General features: G+C 36.0%; 2 protein-coding genes and 1 pseudogene across 2 annotated transcripts; 1 reads left to right on the top strand and 2 right to left on the bottom strand.

Moving 5' to 3' along the window:
• Nucleotides 1-15: 15 nt before the first annotated feature.
• Nucleotides 16-1,109, bottom strand: LOC141819012 (uncharacterized; annotated as a pseudogene).
• An 8,974-nt stretch (nt 1,110-10,083) lies between these two features.
• On the bottom strand, nt 10,084-14,021 carry LOC141819011 (protein GRAVITROPIC IN THE LIGHT 1-like). The gene is made up of 2 exons (XM_074706399.1): nt 13,940-14,021; nt 10,084-11,548 (listed from the first exon to the last, which is right to left on the bottom strand). Exon 2 carries the CDS (start codon nt 11,468-11,470, stop codon nt 10,202-10,204), a length of 1,269 nt encoding a protein of 422 aa, XP_074562500.1. The 5' UTR covers nt 11,471-11,548; nt 13,940-14,021; the 3' UTR covers nt 10,084-10,201.
• A 2,888-nt stretch (nt 14,022-16,909) lies between these two features.
• Nucleotides 16,910-21,396, top strand: LOC141819010 (homeobox-leucine zipper protein HOX9-like). The gene is made up of 11 exons (XM_074706398.1): nt 16,910-17,571; nt 18,530-18,689; nt 18,993-19,075; nt 19,191-19,281; nt 19,415-19,510; nt 19,812-19,925; nt 20,035-20,118; nt 20,208-20,357; nt 20,439-20,513; nt 20,912-21,018; nt 21,124-21,396. The coding sequence occupies exons 1-11, from the start codon at nt 17,351-17,353 to the stop codon at nt 21,383-21,385; spliced, it is 1,443 nt and encodes a 480-aa protein (XP_074562499.1). The 5' UTR covers nt 16,910-17,350; the 3' UTR covers nt 21,386-21,396.
• The last annotated feature ends 445 nt before the right edge of the window (nt 21,397-21,841 follow it).

The following is a 21,841-nucleotide window of genomic DNA, read 5'->3' as shown; positions in this document are numbered from 1 at the left end:
AAAGCATTCGTCCAAACTTTTTTTTGATAATCGTAGCATGAGCAAGGAAGGGGACAAACATAGCTAGCTAGTCTAACTGCTAGTAAATAAATGCCCAGTGATGAAAAAGTGTTTATGAGCTCTTTGCTCAGATGAATCAATGGCCATTGTGATAGATAGAGAGGAAAAAAGAAGGGATGAACGCTAATCGGGGACTCTGTATGATTCAATGGTGATCCCTGATAGCCATGAACCTGGGAACAACAACTGGAAAACACCAAGAACGAACATGAATTTCATCTTTCCTGTTTTTTCCTTTACCGAGAACAAAAAAATGCATAATCCTTCTTTTTTATCAGAAAGAAAGAAAGAAAGGAAGCATGGATTTGTATGAAAATGAAGCCAGAATCAAAAATTTCGTGAAGGAGAAGGGGGGGGACTTACATCGAGCTGCTTTTGGACAACACGAGGGCGTCTTCGAGGACGCCGGCGAGCCCCTGTACCCGGTCACCGCATAAATGTCCTCATCGATCTCCTCGCTGGTGAGGGCGACGGAGAATTCCTGAGTCTCTCTCTCCGATCGATACGTTGACGCCCTCTTACCGGTGGCCTCCAGCACCGACGAAGCCCTCGCACTCCTTCGCCTCGTCCTAAGACTCCACGGTGATGGCGGAGGCGGCATCGGAGATTCGAGATCCGCCTCCGCCTCCCGATCCGGTTCCTTTTCTGGCGGGGGAACTTCCGGACTCGTTCCGTTCCACTGCCTTGCGCAGATGAACCAAAAGCGCCTCTCTCATCTTCGCGATCCCAGTTTCGTCGCCTCCGCATTCCGCCTCGGGCGCTCTCCAGCCGCCACCGATGCCCTCCGCTTCGGCCTGCACTTCGGTGGAGAAGCAGCTCTGATGGCTCCTCCAATCCTTCGACGCAGGCAACGAAAACTTATAGTGGAGGCGCCTTTGGCTTGTCGTCTCCTCCCGCCGCTCAGCCAGCTTCTGCGCCGCCGCGGTCGCCTCCGCTAAGAACGGCATCGATGCGCCCGCGCAGACCCCAGTTAGCGAAAAGATCCAACACCCCAGGACGGCCCCTTCAGTCGAGGAAGCCCCGAGGAGGAGAGATGGCCGCCGACGAGATCGAGGGAGGCGCGAGGAGAGACGCAGGAGAGTTCTCCGCCCACGGTCGTCGAATGGCCCTTATAAATGGAAGAGAAAAAAGAACGACCGAATCAATAAATTAATTAATTAAGGAACGTCGTTCGGATCCATGTTTTTATCGAAACATGCTTTTAGACAAAACCTCCAATAACAAACGGACAAATAGTGTATTGAACTTGTTGGTGTGACGACGTGGAAGGTGGAGACGCATCTGTGGGTGGGACCGTGGACGGAATGATTCGGGCGATCAAGTGCTCACCTCGCCTCGTTGCTAAATAATCAATGTCCAATGTGTCGTAGCTGGACTAAACGACTTGATACACACCCAAATCGACTAAAATGGCGAGGGTATCGGACCATATACGCCACTCCCTTTCCTGTCATAAAGAAATTTAAATATTTTCAATTAAATAATCAAAAGGAATTAATGTATTTGAAGATTCCAAATGACTCCTGATGAAGTCGCAGATAATACCTTTTTCATCATGGTCAATTGCAACTTTTCGATTTACCTCATCACATATAATTGTGGGATCGACCGTGTGAAACCGCTGAAGTGGTAGATTCTACTTTTTGTAGAAAAAAAGAAGATTCCAATGACAACATCCAAATGATATTTTAGGTTCTTAACATGAATTAGCTCAATGTAAATCAATCTACCAACTAATCACCCTCAGGTTAATGGTGTAGTAGTATGACACCTTCGTAATCTCTCAAACGTCTAATAATCAAATCCTAGTGGATCAGAAGGATCGAACACTAAGCGGTGGAGTCTCAGTGGATCAAAAGGATCAAATACTAGATAGAAGACTAGATGAGTTGATTTAGCAGAACACTTGATGGGTGAGTTGGACTGAACATCAAAAAAAATTCTTGATGGATCGATCGGACACTAAGTAAAAGAAAAAATCTAAATAGGTCAACTCGACTAGATGTTTGACGGGTAAGTTAAGAAAAAATCCTTGAGAGGTCTATCAATCTTTTAAAAGGCAGTGAGAATGTATCCCAATTGAAATTAATCTTAGGCGTTGACCCGACTAAAAAAACTAATGAGAGTTTTTAAGTCAAGATCAGATAGTCTTAACTATCAAATCTATCAAATTAATCTATGTGTACATATCTATTACTAACTCTATTTTGCAGGATTATTATCATGTTTATTATACTAACTTTATTTTGTAAAAAAATAAAGTTCTCTAAAATCAAAAGGTTCAGTTGACTAAACAGGTTGGTTCAGTCAACTAATCAAAGTAGATAAACACATATCGAAGTCAATTCAAGCTCAAAAAAAAGAGTTTAGTCGACTGATCAAAAAGATCAATCCTCTAAACATATATGGAAATTGAAGATCGGATGTGATCGAATCAGACAACAAAGAAATCTTTAGGATTCAGTCGACTGATCAAGAGAATCAGTCAACCAATCAGGAGAATTAGTTGACCGATCAAGTGGATTACACGGGATTGATCTAATCAAATCAGAGTAACCAAGGAAAGAACAAGGCTTCAGTCAACCAATAAAATGTTCAATCCACTGAAAAACCTCGAATTCAAATGTGGAGATGGCATGATCTGATTGAATTTAATCGATTGAACAAGGTGTTCAGTTGATTGAAAAAAGTGTATAAAAAAGTCTTGAGATCCAAGACTCAGTAGAACAATCCTCTACAATTCAACACTCTCATTTCTCTGTTTGAAGCACATTTTGCAAGTCTACTATGCTGATTTACTGTCCGACAACTTACGCTCAATTCTATTAAGTCATTATCAATAACTCCTTTATTTACTTGCATTTAAATTAACAAATAGTAGTGTGTTACTATTCTCTTCATCTTCTATATGAACCTTCCTCCTCCAAAAGTTTTCGGAGAGGAGAGCATTATTGAATTGTCTATCCAAAATGATCAACGAGATCGTAGGCCTTAGAATAGTAGTATCTAGACTATGAACCAAGTAACCAATCGAATTTATTCATTTTTAATATTTCTACTGCATATCTATTTTCACGAAAGAAAAGAGAAGTTTTTAAGTGTGATATTCACTCTCCCCTCTATCGCCTTTTCGGTCCTATAATTGGTTTTAGATCTGATGCTCTAAATGAGTTTTACCACCTTTGAGCCTTTTTCAAAAACTTATTCTTTTCTTTAAAAGTGTTTCTAGTATTTTATTTCTATTGCATCACTTACCCAAGACCTTCACAGTCTTGGAATTTCTAAATTTCATCTTTGTAAGAAAATGTCTCAACAAGAAGGATTCAATACCGCTCCTCCTCCCCTCTTCAATGACAATGATTTCAAATACAAGAAAGAGTGGATGGAAAACTTTCTAAAGATGGAGATCAACGTGTGGATCATCGTCAAGAGAGGTTTTACACTGCCAATCAATGAATTCAGAGAACCCCTAGATATGGAAAGGTGGACCTCTGACATCAAAAGAAAGGCTCAAGTTTACGCTTGGGCCACATACACCATCCAGTGTGGATTGATGAATGAAGAACTCAATCGAGTCAGATCTTTCAACAATGTTAAAGAACTTTGAGATAAGTTGGTCAAACTCCATAAAGAAATTGACAATTCTAAGGTAATAAAAATATATTTATTTTTGAATAAATTGTCTAAGAATCCGAGTCAGACTCAGAAGAACAGATCAAACAAACTTCATGACTTTAATGGCAAAGGAGGACATAGCCGAATACGAGTCAAGCCAAGAATCCGAGTCTGAATCAAATCACGAATTCGTATCCAGTTCAGATGACCAAGAAAAAGAGGTTACGTCTCCCTTAGTAGAAAAACTATATGCTATTATAACTTTCTTAACTTGGAAATTAACTAAGTCCAAGGATCCGATTAAGTCACTCCTTAAAGTGGTTAAAGACCTTAAGGAAGAAACCAACTCGAGTCCCTTGACTAACGAAGTTCAAGAAGGAAACTCAACTCAAGTTAAAAAACATGAGGAAAAGAAATCTCTCTTGAAAGGTCAAGTGGAGGGACTCAAGGGTATGTTGAAAAGGTTCGCTTTAGAATCCAAGTATTTAGATATGATAATTGGATCTCAACGAGTCATGTACAACAGATTCAGACTTGGATTCAAAGCTAAGATTGTAAATAGATCATACATGTCCTTAATTAATCAACATGTTAGAAAATGAGCCCGAGGAAAAGCATGTTTAATTAACAGAATAAGACCTAATCAATTTTGAATTTTCAAAAACCAAGTTTACTATCTAGATAAATATTATCAAAGTTGTGATCCAGGAGGAGAGAAAAATAAACTCGTGTCATTGATTAGGAGGAGCAAGTTTTTTGTTTTCCTTTTATTGTTTGACTTGCATATTTATTTTATGCTTTAAATACCATGTTACTTTAAATGTTATGTTCAACTTAGAATGGATATATAGGACAACTATAGGAAGAAGTTTAATCATGATCAATGGTATCATAGAGGGTTGAGATAATAGTAAGCTAAAGAAACTCTATCAATGCATGTATAAGTTGAATCATATATGTTCTACCTAGTGCAATTAACTTAGTGAATCTAGCTGAAGCTACCTCAGCCTAATCTGAACTTATTAGATCAAGAATTAGTACTAAGTCCCTTGGGTGAGTTGTTTTGGAAAAACTTTGTCAAGATATGTGGTTACTTTAATGATGTTCATTGTGACTCACCACAGCTTAAAAATTTAATCTAAAAAACACTAACTTGGCAAACCCAAAGGTAAGTTTAAATCTAACATAAGATTAAACTACCTTAGACAAATTATATTAATTAATTAAAATTGAGCATCTCTCAAAACTATAAAGTTACAATGTTTGAAAATTTAGAATTGGTGAGATGCAAATATAAAAGACAACTTTAAATCCTAAGAATCTCTTGAACTAGTTTCACATAACTTATGTGTAGGAATATAAAAATTTAAATCAATGGATGTTGGATAGTAGATGTTCTAAACATATCACTGGAGATCGTCGAAAATTTACAAAGTTAAAACTCAAGAACTTAGAATCAATAGCTTTTAAAAATAATAAAAATTTTAAGGTAATTAGGTCAGGTAACATTAAACTTAGATCAAAATTTATCATTCATAAAGTATTACTTGTTGATAACTTTGATTTCAATTTACTAAGTATTAGTCAATTATGTAATATTGAATATATTGTAGAACTTCACTCTAATGAATATTTAATTAAAGACTTGAATATAACTCTAAGGGTACGTTTAATTTAAGTTATCATGCATAATTTGTAATCACATAACAAAGGTTATGAGAAATAAAACATAATCTAATATTGTTTCGTTCAATCTTAGATAATGTTATAACATAATTTATTATTTACTGTATAATTCTTGGTTCAATTATAGACACTTTTACCACTAAATCAATTTAATATTTATAATATTAATGATAATAATAAATTAATAATATATATAATATATAAATATAATTGATTTATAATTTTTAAAATTTAAAATAAATTTATATATATTTTAAAAATAACCCTAAACCCTAATCTTTAAGTGAAAGTTTCTAGAAAAAAAAAACAATTTGAGACAGAAAGAAGTTTAACCAACTATTCACTTCTACAAGCAGAAACGGATGATCATCACATATACAACATTACAACTTATTGTAATGCAAAGACTGATGACACTTAATAAATTTGAAAAGGTTATTGCTAATAGTGGCAATAACTGATCTAATTCCACGTATAAATAGGCATTAAGAAACTTTATAATTGTCTCTGGAGCAATGGTGTCGCGGTAGGACATACAGGTTGTCACTCAGGCACCTGCGATTCGATCCCTAACTACGACATATTTGCAGAAATTTTCTTCCAAATGGGGAGCGCAATCAAAGGATACTGGGTGTCTGGACTGGCCGTTGCGTACACTTCTCAATTTACTCTGGTGGTCGATGGAAAACTTTCGTAGGGCCGGACCAATCACTCCAGAGATAGTCAATGGAGCTAACTGAGATTATCATTTTTTTTAAGAAACTTTATAATTACCAACTGCAATTCCGTTATTGGCTTGAGATTCAACCAAAGCATTATCAACTATTGCCTTGAGATTTATCTCTTTGGCTCCTCTGCGCACTGCGTTGCAGCATATTACAACCTTTTGGTTTGCAGTCAATAATTCTCTGTGCAAGATATTCAGCTAAGAAGCCAGCAAATACAACCTGAAAGGGAAAACACCATCGGGTCTCGTCTCCTTACAACAAAATTCAATCCCTGTGAGAAATGTAATATTACTGTACCAAGGGTACCGCACCGATGCAAGTACAGGCCAACTTTGGTAATGTTATAACTTTTGATTTGAATATCACAACTTGGTAATGTTATAACTTTTGATTTGGATATCACAACGAGATACAATGAATTGCTAATCAAAATTCTTTTAGTTACCTTTATTCAATATGGATAAAATTCATACCAATCCACTTTTGGACCGATCAGACACAGTTTAGTGCCTTTTCCGAGCCTCCGAATATATATTTTTACTATTTATAATAATTTTTTATTTTTAAAATTTTAAGATATTTTTGACTTTTTCAAATTAGGATTTAATTTACGATCTATTTATATATATGTTTAGCTGTTTTCGGCTAACTTTTAATTATTGAATATAATTTTTCTTTTCGGCAAAAATCTTAGAGACAGTGTCGTCGCAGTTTCTCTTTGTTTTTTCAAGTTTTCATACTTATTTTCTCTACAATTCTTTAATGATCTTCCATCTCCAAAATAATCGCTATTCTATTAGGCATCACATTGCAATTGGTAACTCCATCAACATAGGTAGTTAAATGTCCGAGACTTCGATCATATTTTTTTACTATTTATAATATTTTTTATTTTTAAGATTTTAGGGTATTTTTGACTTTTTAAAGTTAGGATTTGATTTATGATCTATTTATATGCATGTTTAGCTGTTTTCGACTAACTTTTAATTATTGAATAAATTTTTTTTTTCGACAAAAATCTTAAAGACGGCATCGTCATGGCTTCTCTTCATTTTTCCAACTTCTCGTATTTGTTTTTTTTATAATTGTCCTCTAATCTTTCACCTCCAGAATAATCGCTATTCTATTCGGTGGTGTCACATTGCAATTGGTAACTCCATCAACATGGGCAGGTAAATGACAACTGCAACCCTTTTGCGGACGTCAACATGCTTTAGGTAGTTGGCGAACTATTTGCAGACATTGAAGATTCATTGCCAACTGCCACTTTCACTAACTTAAACCAAGAAACAGATTGAACTGAACCTACCTGACAAGCTCTGTTTCACTTTACTTGTGTGTTAGCCACCATGCACCTCGTCCTTTTGTTTCATCATCAAGGTAACCTATTATTATTATCATCACCAAAAAATGCATACCCTTCTTCTATAACCATCATCATGTCCTCTGCAAGTTTGTTCCATTGCGTAACCAACTCAACTATGCTCCTTAATCTCATAATCCATGACCTATGATCCGAGGTACAGTGATTCTTACAATTTAGAAAATACGTGAGATATAAATGAGAAAGCAAGGCTTGTAATGGAGCTTAAAGAGAGGCAAATGTGAGCATTGTTTGTACTTAATGGATTCTCTATTTTGCAGCCCTATAGACTTCTTTTATAACCTTCTTCTCGAATCTAGTGTTAGTGCAATATATTTGTTATTAAGAGATTGTTGGTACAATTAGGGCTCTTGGTCAAGATTGATCAAATACTCAATAGTATAGAGAGTCCAAATGCGTCAAACTTAACCAAACACTTGGCAAATAGAATTCCAATAAGAAATTGGCAATTGGGAAGTCTAACAAATGCTAAAATTGGTGAAAAGTCCAATAGATGTTGGGAATGGAAAGTCTAACAAGGCTGTTGGCAGATGAGAAAATTCAACATGTGTAGGTAGCAGAAGTTCAGATAAGTAAAAGTAGATGGAATGTCTAGCAAATAAAGGAAGTGAAGATAAGCCAAGATAAACTGGATGTCTAATAAGTGATGGATGTCTAAGTCAGTCATGAAAGACTAGATGTCTTACTTGTGAAGGAAGTTCAAGTAGATCGATGAGAACATGATACATGAGAGTGAAAGTCTAGGTAGGTCAAAAAGAATCAGATACTTGACAATAGAAGGCCTAGTAGGACAATGATGACTAGATATTAGGTAGTGAAAATTTTGAAAGCATAAAAGCTTCTTGACAAGGTGAAGTCCCTAAAGCATAGAGGTTTCTTATCAATTGAAGACTAGGAAGCATGGAAGCTTCTTGGCATGATGAAATCCCGAAGGCAAGGAACTCTTGATACTAGAAGTCCTAATAGGTTAAAGTCAACTAGATATTAGACAAAAATAAAATTCTAGTAAGTAAAGATTGTACTGTACTAGGCAAGCGAGGAAGTCCAAAAGATATGGAGTCCCTTGACAACAATTTTTTCAACCTTAGTAGTGTGGTTGGAGCCAAAGTGTTAGTTGATTAATGAAATAGTAACAATCGACTAACAAAAACAAAACGGCAAAGTGCCGTGTGATTGCGTGCAAGGTTATAATAGTTGATTGATGGATTGATGTAGTCGATTGAGAATTCAAAACCACAAAGTTATGATTTGAGCGGATTTAAGATTGAGCATCAACTAATGTTGTTGATAGTCAACTGATGGAGCAATCGACTGATATAGTCAACTTAGGTAGAAAACTGCTCAATTATGAATGAAAACTAGTCAATTAACAAGTCAACTAATGTATTAGCATACAATTAGGATGATAATAGCAATCAATTACTACCAAGTCAAAAAACTAGGAAATAGTCATTGATGAGAAAAAGCTATAGCAAATGTTCGAATTCTAATATGTTATACTGGAGCAGTCTATTGGAGGTGATTTTGAACAATCGACTGACCAGTGATTTTAAAGCTCATGTAGTCTTATAGAAGCTAGTTTCTTTGAAAGTTTAGAACTAACGTTCTTGAGCAGCTCTAGGGTCAGTACTATTGTATTTTAGAGTCCAACTTTGAGCAAAGAAAAGAAAGCTGTTGTGCCAAAAGAATTATCAAAATTGGCTTTAAATGAGATCTAACTATCATATTTAGTCAACCAAAAACTAATTGTTATGATTGTCAGGAGCCAACATTCAAATCTTATTCAACTTATACAGGTTTTTGTCAACCAAAACAAATAATTTATCAACCTAACTTACACTTCTAGAAGTTAAGTTCTTGCTAGAAGTTAAATTCTTGCTCAAACAGTGGATATTATTAGTATAAGCTCCTTAAACACTCCTAGAACTAAGTGTGTGACCTACAACTATTGCTATGATATGGGCTCTATATTTGGAAGATATGCTTATGACAAATTCCATCTTTTGTTGTAAGTGCGTGACCTAGTTTGATTAATCCACCTAACCTAATTGTCCATTTGGCCCACTCAGATTATTAGTTTATTTTAAAGCAGGCAAAGGACACAGAGGAAAAATATATTAATGGAACAAATGACTTACAAATGAATGAAATTACATCTCTATTTAAAGGAAATTATTTTCTTAACAAAAGAAATTCTTCAGTACTAAACATTAAAAAAAAAATCTAAAGAATATCTTTTCCATGTAACAAGCAAAAGCCTAAATATCATAACTCTTTAACTTTTCTTAGTTAGCAAATATTCGCGGAGCATAAATCTGGGCAAGAGGCATAAACTACACTAGATATTTTCAATTTCTGTAAATAAACAGAGTATGTATCCTCCATAGGAAACAGCAGTAAGATTGTTGCTCAGGTAAACTATATCTGATTTATGGAGCTACCAAAGCATATATTATATTTAAATGTGTGAGCATGCGTAAACAGGGGTAGGCAACTCACCACCATAAAGAACAAAAACAAAAGCACACAATATGGACTTGAGTGATTGATGATATGTGCAATTAGGGTTGGACTATAGTGCAAAGAGGGTAGGCAAGCTAAAATTAGATATTCATCACAAAAGAAACATGATTGACTAATTCAGGAGTATTTGTTAACATGTCTTTACCTAGCATACTGCAAGGAATTGAAGCTTCCTTAAAGTGTGAGTTGTGAACAGTCATGGTCCTCATTCAGCACACTGCACACCAGTAAGGTACACAAGAGATTGTATAGCGTTACCTCCAATCATAAAACCTGGCATGACCATAAGCCCAACTTGAGGTCTTGGTTCCCCCTCTGAAACTACTATGTTCTTCACCACACTTTCCATGTAGACTTCTGAAAACTCTGCACCCTTGTTCGCTTGGAAAACCTCGACTTTGGGAACATATGAATGAGCTAACCTGTGTAGAAGCCATATTGCCTTCGCCAATTTAAGAAAAGCCTGGTAGAAAGGTGTCCTAGGGTGCCCACCATTTATTACATGGTTTCTTTGGTCTAGGTTACCAAAACAAGAGGCCTCCATCTTTGGGTGCACAAGCAGGAGGTACTTTTCCCGTGAAAATTTGCCGAAAACAGAATCTGGACTTTGGCTCAGGATATCCAGAGGATCCATAGCTCGTACTGCGAGAAACTGATGGAAAAATCCTTCAGGAGAAACTGTAATATCAGATAGTTCCATGGAGAAGTTCTCTTCCTGGAACCCACAGAACATTTTCTGGCAAATGTGAGATTCAAAAGCATACTTCTTATGAGCCCTTTTGGCATATATTAGTGCAGGTTCAATTGCATTAGCTGCTGCATCAAGATCCCACCCTGCAACTTTCATCATATGAATTAATGGTTTTGAGAAATCATGGATGGATTTATATGTTGTATCTACAGCTGAGGAAAAAAGACTAGGAGTCAACTCGATGGAGAAGAAATTATTCTCCTCCATAAAGCTCTCTGATTCCTTGGAGAGTAAACCCCTCTTCTTTAATTTCTTCTCTAGTTTTAACTGTCTCTGGCTTGACTCCTGGATTTCTTGTTGTATTTGGACAATCTCAGAGTCTCTTGCTTGAATCTTGGACTCAAATTTCTTCACCGTGACTTCATAGGTTTTTAGCAACCTTTGCTGCTCTTGGATTTCTGCAAGAAGAGATGAATCCTTGGGTGTTGCTGACAGGAGCTTAGGATTTTTCTCCCTGTGCGAATGTTTGAGTTCTGATAGCTTCATCAATTCCTCAATAACTAGTTTATCAGCAACCTGGATCTTGTCTGGATCATAGGGAGTATGAGCATCCTGGAGTTGAATGTATGCTGCTTTCAAAGAGGAAATGTTGTTGAATATCCTTGATATTAGTGCATCCATAGATTCCTTTTTTTTATTTGAAGTTTCATCCATCGGTTGTGGATAAACCTTCTGGTTGTTGTTATCATGAGTTTCTGTTTCCTTGTGCCCGTTCCGTAGCATGGCTTCCCTGGTTGAAGTAGTAACTCTGATCTATAGGTGGCAATCAAATGCAACAACTATAATTTGAACTAGCAACCCCTGTACAATTTTCATGAGAAATTAGTTACAAAGTTAATATGTATAATGTATCACTCAGCAAACCTGCATCTTAAAAATAGGAATTTGTTTAGACTCTTCCGGAATATCTATTTTCTGAACTATTTTCTTGCATTACCGTGTAACCATTCATAGAACATTCACCTGTGTTTGTTTAATGTTGGTTGGTAACCTAATACAACCCTCAACCTTTTTCGTTTGGACTTGGAACTGACATCAGTTTACACATAGTATTCATTGACTTAGAAAAAGTTTATGACAAAGTCACGAGAAAAATTATATGGAAAGTTTTATAAAAGAGAGTTATTAATGTAGTGTATATTGAAATAATTAAGAATATATATATAAAAATGTAATATAAAAGTGAAAATTCCAAGCGGATTAATCAAAAATATTTCTTATAAAAATATGGTTAATCATGGATCTAAATCTCTATCTTTTTATACTAATCATGAATGAACTCACTAGACACATCCAAGACATTACCATAATGTATGTTTTTGCATATATTATTTTAATAGATGAGACACGTAAAAAAATAAATATTAAGCTCGAATCGAATCTTGACAAGAAATATTGAAAGTAAAAGATTTTAGATTCAGTAGAATAATAAAGACAGAATATATGAAATTTAAATTTAATAATATTAAGCATAATAAGACAATTGTTAAGATAAGAGATGACGAATCATATATAACTGAGAACTTTAAGTATTTAAAATCATTTTTACAAAAAGTTGAGGGGTTGAGAAAGATTAATTATATAGAATACAAGCAGGATGATTGAAATGGATGAGAGCGTCAAATTTTTTTGTAAATAAAGTACCTTTAAAACTAAGAAGAAGTTCTACAAAATAGCAGTTAGACTTGCTATATTATATGGAGTTAAATGTTGGACTATAACTCAAGCACACAAGTAGAAAATGAGAGTCGCCCAAATCAGAATGTCAAGGTGGATGTGCGGATATACGAGCATGAACAGATAAGAAATGAGAACATTAGAAAAAAAAGATAAAGTTGCATCTATTGATGAAAAGTTCTAAAAGACACGTTGCATATTAAATGAGAAAGAGAAAGACTAAAAAAGACTTGGTTAGTAACGATAAAAGCGTAGAATGATCTATATAGCCAACCTTACATAGTAGGATAAGACTTGGTTATTATTGTTGTACCGTGTAACCAAATTGTTTCATAAGAAAAAGGGGTCTAATGCATCAATCATCTACCGGTGTAGATTTACCTAAGGAATCATATACATTACTTTTACCCAATATTATTTCAAAAAACAAGAGGTCTTGATCAAACTAATTCATAGATATTTTCTCAAGGGAAGATGGTATTTCAATATGTTAGTATTTGGATAACATGACCAAGTAGAGAATTTATTTGACACTTCACGAATATATAATAATATTGTTGAGTGAAGTTCCTGCACAACAATAGCTCATCCATGAGCTTCAAAAGGTATCATCAGAAAACACAATAAAATTCATGTTATTGATAATAAAGATTAAAAGAATGCATTTAATCTCATACCAACAAACCGGAACTTATTACAACACTAATAAGCACATTATGGAAGATAAACTAGATGCAAGCTAGAAACTACATTTAACTATGCAACGTAGCACATGGAAGTAAAGAAAACTTTTCTAAGAAGCAAGCATCTTCCAAATTGAAAGCTAGACACTTGTTCATGTTTCTTTTTATTTAATACTCAACCTCAACAATATGCATCAAGGAGCAGATCAAATGCAGAACAAAATCAATTACATTAACTTGCTTCTCCACCATTACAACGTGCTAGCAGCAATTTACCCTGATATTAAAGAATGATCAAAATTTTTGCTGCTAAACACCAAACCAAACAATACAAACCTACTGTTTTGAGGAAAAATCTTCAACGTTACAATATATAGAAGAATAGAACAGAAACCTTGTTTTTTTTGGGCATCAAGAGGATATTGAAAAAGAATACTGGACTTATAGTATAGCAACTCAGAGAACAAGCTCAAAAACAGTCGTACAGAAAATGAACTTCACAAGTCACATTCGCACCCAGATGTCAATCATAAACCTTACCCTCCATGGATCACTTATTCGACAAAAGGTACTGATTTGAAGCCAGAACTGCAGAAGACTTTGAATACAAGTACAAAATATCTACTTTCTCTTTTTCTTCTAAACAAACGACGGAACCTATCAATTTGGCGGAAGAATCGGAGAAGAACAAGTTCTAGCACACCGCATTCCAAAAAACAAAGAAAATAAGGAACCAAGTAATTTCCCCTACTCCTGATCTATGATGCAACCAACGAGAAATTATAAACCCGAAGAAAGCAAGAAAAGAAAACCAACGGGAGAGTTCTCCTACCCTTTGGCCACAATCTCGCGATGAGGCGGTCGTTCGGAGGAGAATTGGAAAGGGGATCCGATGAGAAGCTCGCAGTTCCTCACTTTCCGACCTCTCTGAATATTTTTTTCCCAGATTAAATTACATCGGCACCCTTAACATAATAGAAAATTGCAGGAGCCATCTGCTTCCATTTATAATATTCTTTATTTCAAACGTTATTATTTCAAATGAGGGTTCCTCATTTGAAGAAAAATTCTTACAAATACGTCGTAGTTAGGGATCTGAACTGCGAGTCCCTGAGTCACAATCCGGATGTCCTACCATTGTACCCTATTAAGAGTATATTGGGAAGGACATATAGAAAAAAATTTTCATCCATCAATAGAATAAATTGAGAAGTGTATATGAGTCACGATGAGTAGTCTAACATCATAAAATTTTCAAACTCCTCAAGTATAATGTGGCCTAGGTGAGATTTGAACTCTTGTTGCTTAATAACTTCATCACATTTATTACGATCGCACCCTAATCTCGGGGGCTTAAATGTTAAGTTTTCACCTCTAAGTCACTATGGATAAAAGCTTGGTTTATGAGTTGAATGAATTGAGTTAATCTCGGAGATTGAATAGTTTGTTATTTAGAAAGTGTTATTATTGAGTTTATTATAATTAGGTGATCTAGGTATTATTTATTAGTGTTAGCTCTTAGAGTCAATTATGAGACGATTGACAAGGAAACTTTTGTATCATGTTTCATTAATAAAAGATAAAGTTTATAGTTATTATATTTATTTCAGATCTATGCTAGATAAATAAGTATAATGATATTCTAATGTAGTAGGTTCTAAGTCTACAATATATTAATTGATTGAATTGATAGTGGGAGACTGTAAATATATATAAAATACTACTTTTAACTATTTCTAATCAAGCTTTAATATACAAGGCAATGTTAACGCGTTGAGACTAGCATATAAATCAACTGATGACTCAATCTCACAAGTCATAGATATAAGATATTAAGTTGACATATTAAAGAATATGTACTGAATAGATCCGCTATAAGAATATTTCATGGATCATTATATGAGTGTCATAAACATTCTCATAGTGACTATTAGTATAAATAGTCTTTAGACCTGAAGTCACTATGGTTCCTTACATAAGGAGTTATGTACTTTAGTATCGGCAAATGCCACTTGTAACAAGGAGTTATTGACCTATTAACATTTTTTATCTATCAAATGTTTAATCAATTTTGACCTACTTGAATTTCTTATTTATCAACACATATTAAACTTCTTCGTCCATCAAATACTCAATCAATCTTGATCAATTTAAATTTATTCATCTACTAATTTATGTTGGATTCTGTATTTACCAACATATGTTGAACTTCATCATCTACCAAATATATAGTTAATCTTTACCTACTTGAATATTTTCAACTCCTACACTTGTGATTATATATTAATTTTTCTACATTTGCACATTTGATAAAACTTATTGTTAGAAATGGGAATGAAAAAGTAGTGGAAAGGAAAAGGAGATTTCAACTTTAATTTTACATTGAAAGTTTCAAGGCTTTATGTTGGTGTTTATAGCACCACTCCCATATTTTCCTGTGTGAACTTCTTAAAGTTAGGATATACTTGTGAACTGATGAATATGCTAAGTATGCAAGACTTAACAAGGAAACCTTAATAGGTGAGTTGAATCAGATACTAAGTAGAAAATTCTCAATGGATCATAAGAATCAAGCATATGACAGGAGAACACTTGATGGATGAATTGGACTAGAGATCAAGTATGAAAAAAAGATAACACTTGATTGATTCGACATTAAGCAGAAGAAGTTTAAACATGTCAAATAGATCACATGTTTGACAAATATATTATTTTGGAAGACAATAAAGATGTGTCTCAATTGAGACTACTTTAGACAATGATTCAACTAAAGAAATCAACAGAGATTTCTAATTTAATTTGAAATTGATTGAAGGTACCGCTTGACTGAACATCGAGTTCGATCGACCGATCGGTTCAGTCTAACTGCGAGCCAAATGCGAAGCCACGGTAGCATCTCCGCAGTACTCTTCTCTCCATCAATGACAACACAGAAGAGTAATTCGTCCATTAAAACCTCATGATTTCACAAAGGCTAATTCCTCGGGCTACAGTTCGCATCAGAGTCCTCCACATGAACACCAAGCGAGCGCGGAATCAGGTGAAGGACATGGATTTTGGACTGACGTGCGTCTGGGGCCAGGTGAAGGAGCACGCCACGGCGGCGACAGACGACGGGGGGAACTGGGAAGGGGACGCTTGGCAACGCGGCGTGAGGAAGAGGAAGCTGATCCGTTCACGAAGGAAAGTCGAATAAAATGAAAATTTCAGTGAGCTCAATGTTCATGATCATGTGAGACCGCCGGCCAAAACAAAACAAGAAAAGCTGTAGTTTTTACTATCATTAATTTGATTTTCGAGGCTGAGACAGCATTTCGTACGCAGTACAAATCCAACAACGACATCTTTCTCTCTCCACTGTGTTCGAGTAATGTCCGTTTCGAAGAAAAGAGCGCAGAGCCGCCGCTGCTCTACTTTAAAGCCTGTCAGCTCGCCACCACCTACCCAATCTTCCCTCACCACTCTCTCTCCTCCCCTCAACTGAAGCTTGATCCCCTAGTGGCCTTTCTCCTCGTTTCCGTGTTGTTTGGTTCTAGTAATTTCAAGAAACGACCATGCTTTGCGCTTCCTCAGCCACCGATGGCAAGGTAGCGCCTTGACGTCGGAGGTTCTCGTACTTCCGTCGCGTCGGTGACGAAAGCTTTTGCAGTTGATCCCCTTGTTTCTCCTCGTTTCCGTGTTGTTTGGTTCTAGTAATTTCAAGAAGGGAGTGCTTTGCTGGAACTTTGATTTGTTTGCGCCTTGGGGTTGGAGGGTTAGATTCCGTCACGTCGGTGACGAAAGCGAGGACCTTTGTCCTTGGTGATTCTTTGATTTCGTTCCTTGTTCAAAGTTTGACGCTCTCGATCCTTGGTCAGAATCGGCCCTCTTCGTGGATCTTTGGAGGCGATTCGGCGGTTTCTCGAGCTTCGCTGTCGTTTGCCTTTGGGATTCTGTTCTTTTGCTGGAGAACAGACACTTCTGTTAGGAAAAAGCTGTCTCCTTTCGTCTTTGGAGTTACTTAGGCGAGCTTGCTTGAGCACCAAAACCATCATAGACGCCAACATCTGAAGCAGTTCGTTCTTTATCAATCTTCATTCGTAAGCCTTGCCCGCACAGTCGTCGCTCTTTTTTCTTTCTAGAAATCTTAGAATCAAAGCAGCGTTGAAAAGAAAAAGGTCGGAAAGAGAGAGAAAAATAAAGAAGGTGACAAGTGGGTTCAATCCCTCTTCGATTTGGCCGTTTTGGATCAGTCTAAGAAGTGATGGCGGCAGCGGTGGCGTTGCGCAGTGGAGGAATGGAGAAACAGTCCATAGATACAGGGAAGTATGTAAAGTACACAACAGAGCAGGTGGAGGCGCTTGAGCGGCTTTACGGAGAGTGCCCAAAGCCGAGCTCTATGCGCCGTCAACAGCTGATTCGAGAGTGCCCTATTCTGGCCAACATTGAGCCGAAGCAGATAAAAGTCTGGTTTCAGAACCGAAGGTGAAAGCTACTGGTGTTTTTTTTTGTTTACAATACCCATATATTTATTTCTCTTCAGATGAATATGCTTTAACACAGCTATGTTTTCACTTTTGTTTTGCGTTATTGCTTTTCTCAAGAACGAACAGGGTGATATAATTGATGCAGCCAACAAGATGGCGAATGTTCCTGTATTTTAGTTTTATTATATGCTTGTCCTTTATTTGCTTATCATTGACCCTAAGACAAAATTAAGTTAAGCAATCCAACTCAAGATAAAAGTTTGCAGTTGATCCATCTACTTACACATCAAAATCAGGTACACCTTCCTTTAAAAAAAGTGTCTTGTTGTTCTAGTTAGGCAAAATTTCACATTAGGGGGCTAGATTGCTTCTTCTCTACCACCTCCATTATGAAAATGAGTGTTTGTACTCACAAAATGGAAAACTCAACCCATGAACAAATTTACATATTTTCTTCTTTAGAATCTCTCTACATCTATTCTTACTGTTAATAACTTAGTTTGTTGAGAAGATTCATGAGCTGGATCCTGATGCTTTGGCATAATGTTGTCCTGTCGTTCTCCACTCATGCAGAAGTGAAAATTGCATTCAGATTGCATTTTTTGTGTACTTTTATTCACCTTTTACATAGCTGCTTGCAGCCTTCTCCACCATGTCTCACTGTAAGAATAGGAAATTAGGTGTTGTGGGCCTTGTGGCTTGCTCATTGTCTAGCTTTCATACGGTTCCTACACTTGTCTCATCTGGATTGAACTGCAACATTGTGTTAGCCTTTTCTCAGCTATTCAGTATCTTTTACTTGAACCTTGCATCTGTAAGTATGCTACTCATTCTGCACTACTAATTAATAGAAGTATTGCTCACGAGATCTTGGATATGCATAGTTCTGTTCTTATCTACATTCCTAACCAAAATGCAAAGTGAGAAGATGATCAAGAACTTGGGTTTCCTTTCAGGTGCCGTGAGAAGCAGAGGAAGGAGTCTTGCCGTCTTCAAGCTCTCAATAGAAAATTGTCTGCAATGAATAAGCTATTGATGGAAGAAAATGAAAGGCTTCAGAAGCAAGTCAACCAATTGGTCCATGAAAATGCAATAATGCGACAACAGCTACAAAATGTAGTTCTCTATAATCTCCCTTTTTGTTCTTTATCTTGATTTGCCAGTTCCAATCATACATTTTTACAATGTATTGTAACACATAACCATGTTCGAGATTCTCTAGGCATGCTTCAAATCCGTCTGACATATTGTGCAGATCCAGTTTGATTGGTCATTTCTTTTATAAACTAGTGTATTCTTTGATGCTAACAGGAGAGGAAGACAGGGTTCTGCATCATTCTTCTTCTTGGAACATGCTGCAAGCCATGCATTTTTCTTGTGCTATATATATTTGTTTCTTAATTTGTGTATCACTTGTAGGTTTCCTTGGCTAATGACACAAGCTGTGAATCAGTTATGACCAACCCACAAAATGCTCTAAGAGATGACAATAATCCTGCTGGGTATTAACGTTTCCACTTTCCATTTGATTACAAGTTCAGTGAATAGTTATGATTTATCTTAATAATTTTGTTTAATTTAGACTTTTAAAGTTAACTAGTCCTAACTCTTTATTAGACTCCTATCTATTGCTGAGGAAGCATTGGCAGAGTTCCTCGCGAAAGCTACAGGAACTGCTGTTGATTGGGTCCAGATGCCTGGGATGAAGGTAACAAACAAGACATACCTGCTTCTCTATGGAGGCTAATTAAAGAGAGAATATTAGTTTGTTCTCAAAACAAAATTTTTTTTTTCTGGAGAGAGAGGACATCAATAACATGTGCACTGCTTCTTTTGATCAGCCTGGTCCAGATTCAGTTGGGATTGTTGCTATTTCTCATAGCTCATGTGGGGTGGCAGCAAGGGCCTGTGGTTTAGTCAACTTGGAAGCTGGGAAGGCAAGCTTTTCGTTAGTGAACTGGCACATCTTATTCCTATTGGGGAAAGATAGTTGTTAGAGTGACTTGTATTTCATACAGTACTCTTGTTAGACACCAGGATAAAGCCAACAACCAACAAGGCTTTTACCATTATGAATTTCTATGCTTTGTTTGTATATTTATCAACTCCTCTTTTTTTATTTCACTCATTGATTGAGTTTCTATATGAAATAAGTAATATTGTATGGAGTTGCACCAGCTCATCTAACATGAACTTTAATTCTTAAGTGTCTCACAGATGTCATTCTGGTATTGACAGATTGCAGATATCTTCAAAGACAAGCCATCTTGGTTTCATGATTGCCGTAATCATGAAGTCTTCACCATGTTTCCCACCGGAAATGGAGGCACAATTGAACTTGTATATATGCAGGTGGAAGCCTCGAAATGATCCTTTTTTGTTTGAAAATTCAAAATTATATTTTGCCTTCTTTTTAAGAATGTTTTAACACTTGATTTTTCACCCATCTTCCTTGGTACAGATGTATGCTCCGACTACATTGGCCCCTGCACGTGATCTCTGGACCTTAAGGTACACTACAAGCCTGGAAGATGGAAGTCTTGTGGTATGCTCTACAACCAATTGTGAACTTTCGATTTGATTCTAGCGCATTAGCATTGTAGTTATTTTTCTGTGTTGTATTCTTGTTCCAAGATCTGTGAGAAATCATTAAGTGGAGGTGGCCCTATTTCTACCACATCTCACCAATTTGTCAGAGCTGTGATGCTTCCTAGTGGCTGTTTAATTCGACCATGCGAAGGAGGGGGATCGATTGTCCACATTGTTGACCACTTGGATCTGGATGTTTGTTTCTGAGTTGTTAGATGTTCTTAAAAATCATATAGACTTTCAGTATGCTCCTTAATGACTACTATGTTCTAGCAGGCATCTAGTGTTCCTGAAGTACTGCGACCACTTTATGAGTCATCTAATGTTGTAGCTCAGAAAATGACTGTCACGGTAGGTAACCTTAACATATATATATATATTAGCTGCTACTTTCTCATCAAGTTGAATTCTTCTTTAGAAATATACATCAGTCTTGTTCTCTGTGGTTTTTAAGTTAATTATTTTCTTATATTTCTCATTGTCAGTGGATGCTTGGAAGGTTAGTGGGTATTAATTAAATGATCCATGTATGGGTTTTCCTTCAAGATTAACTAGTGATGTTCTGGGAATTATGTCAGTGAATTTCAGTTATTACTCTTTCTATGCTGTCAAATGCTGGCTAATCTTGATGTCCTCAATCAAAACATGTCGCTCATTTAAGTTGAAGAAAAATAATTAACTTGATGTCCTCAATCAAAACATGTCACTTATTTAAGTTTAAGAAAAATAATTAATCTTATCGTTTCAAGGCACTTCGTCATGTCAAGCAAATAGCACAGGAAGTGACTGGTGATGTAGCATATGCCCTTGGCAGGGAGCCTGCTATTTTACTGAGTTTTAGCCGACGATTACACAGGTTAGCTTATAATGAATAACATCGCAACAAGGAAATCTAACTATATTTTGTTATATTATTTATTTTATATTGTGAGGTAATCTTATTAGCTTTTTTTCCTTGCAGAGGTTTTAATGAAGCCATTAATGGTTTCAATGACGATGGTTGGTCACTCATAGAGACTGATGGCATGGATGTAGTAGTTGCTACCAATACTGCAAAGAAAATTGATAACCATGCCATTCCTGCTAATGCCTTTGTGTCGACCAGAGGTGTCCTATGTGCTAAGGCTTCAATGCTACTTCAAGTAAGTTCCAGACTTTTATTTTTGGTACTCAAACCCTTCTTATCTTTTGATGGTGTTATAGGATCCATCCAAAGTTGTTAAATTATGGTGCATATCATGAATCATTTTATTGGGTTTCCTAATTGTAAAGTTCAATAACAAATTGTAAATTAAGTTAAAGAATGATATCTACCTTACTTGGCATAGTTCTTACATCATAAAATACATTATCATATCTTAATAACAATATAATGAATGTAGCATGTTGATCATCATTCTTAAATTGCAAAATTCTATCTATATTTCATTCCATTTGTAATTAAAGTGAAATTACTGTTATATTTTACCTTTACCTTCTTCCAACAATAAGAAATCATCCTCAACTCCATCTTCATTGTCAATACCAAATCTCAGTGGCATTGATACACTTGAAGAGGGAAAGAGAAAATAATACACTTAGAAGAGAGAAAGAGGAAGACAATGATAACATTACATATGAAGTGAGGAAAAGGAAGAAGGTAATCTTTAAGTGGAAAGACATTTTAGTTGCTTTAAACA

The sequence above is a fragment of the Curcuma longa genome, unplaced genomic scaffold (genome assembly GCF_044706935.1).
Source record: "Curcuma longa cultivar G26 ecotype Majalengka, Jawa Barat unplaced genomic scaffold, ITB_CL_G26_1.1 contig_27296, whole genome shotgun sequence".
NCBI classification, from domain to species: Eukaryota; Viridiplantae; Streptophyta; class Magnoliopsida; order Zingiberales; family Zingiberaceae; genus Curcuma; species Curcuma longa.
Note: the sequence above shows the minus strand (reverse complement) of the source record. Positions and strands in the feature narration are given on the sequence as shown.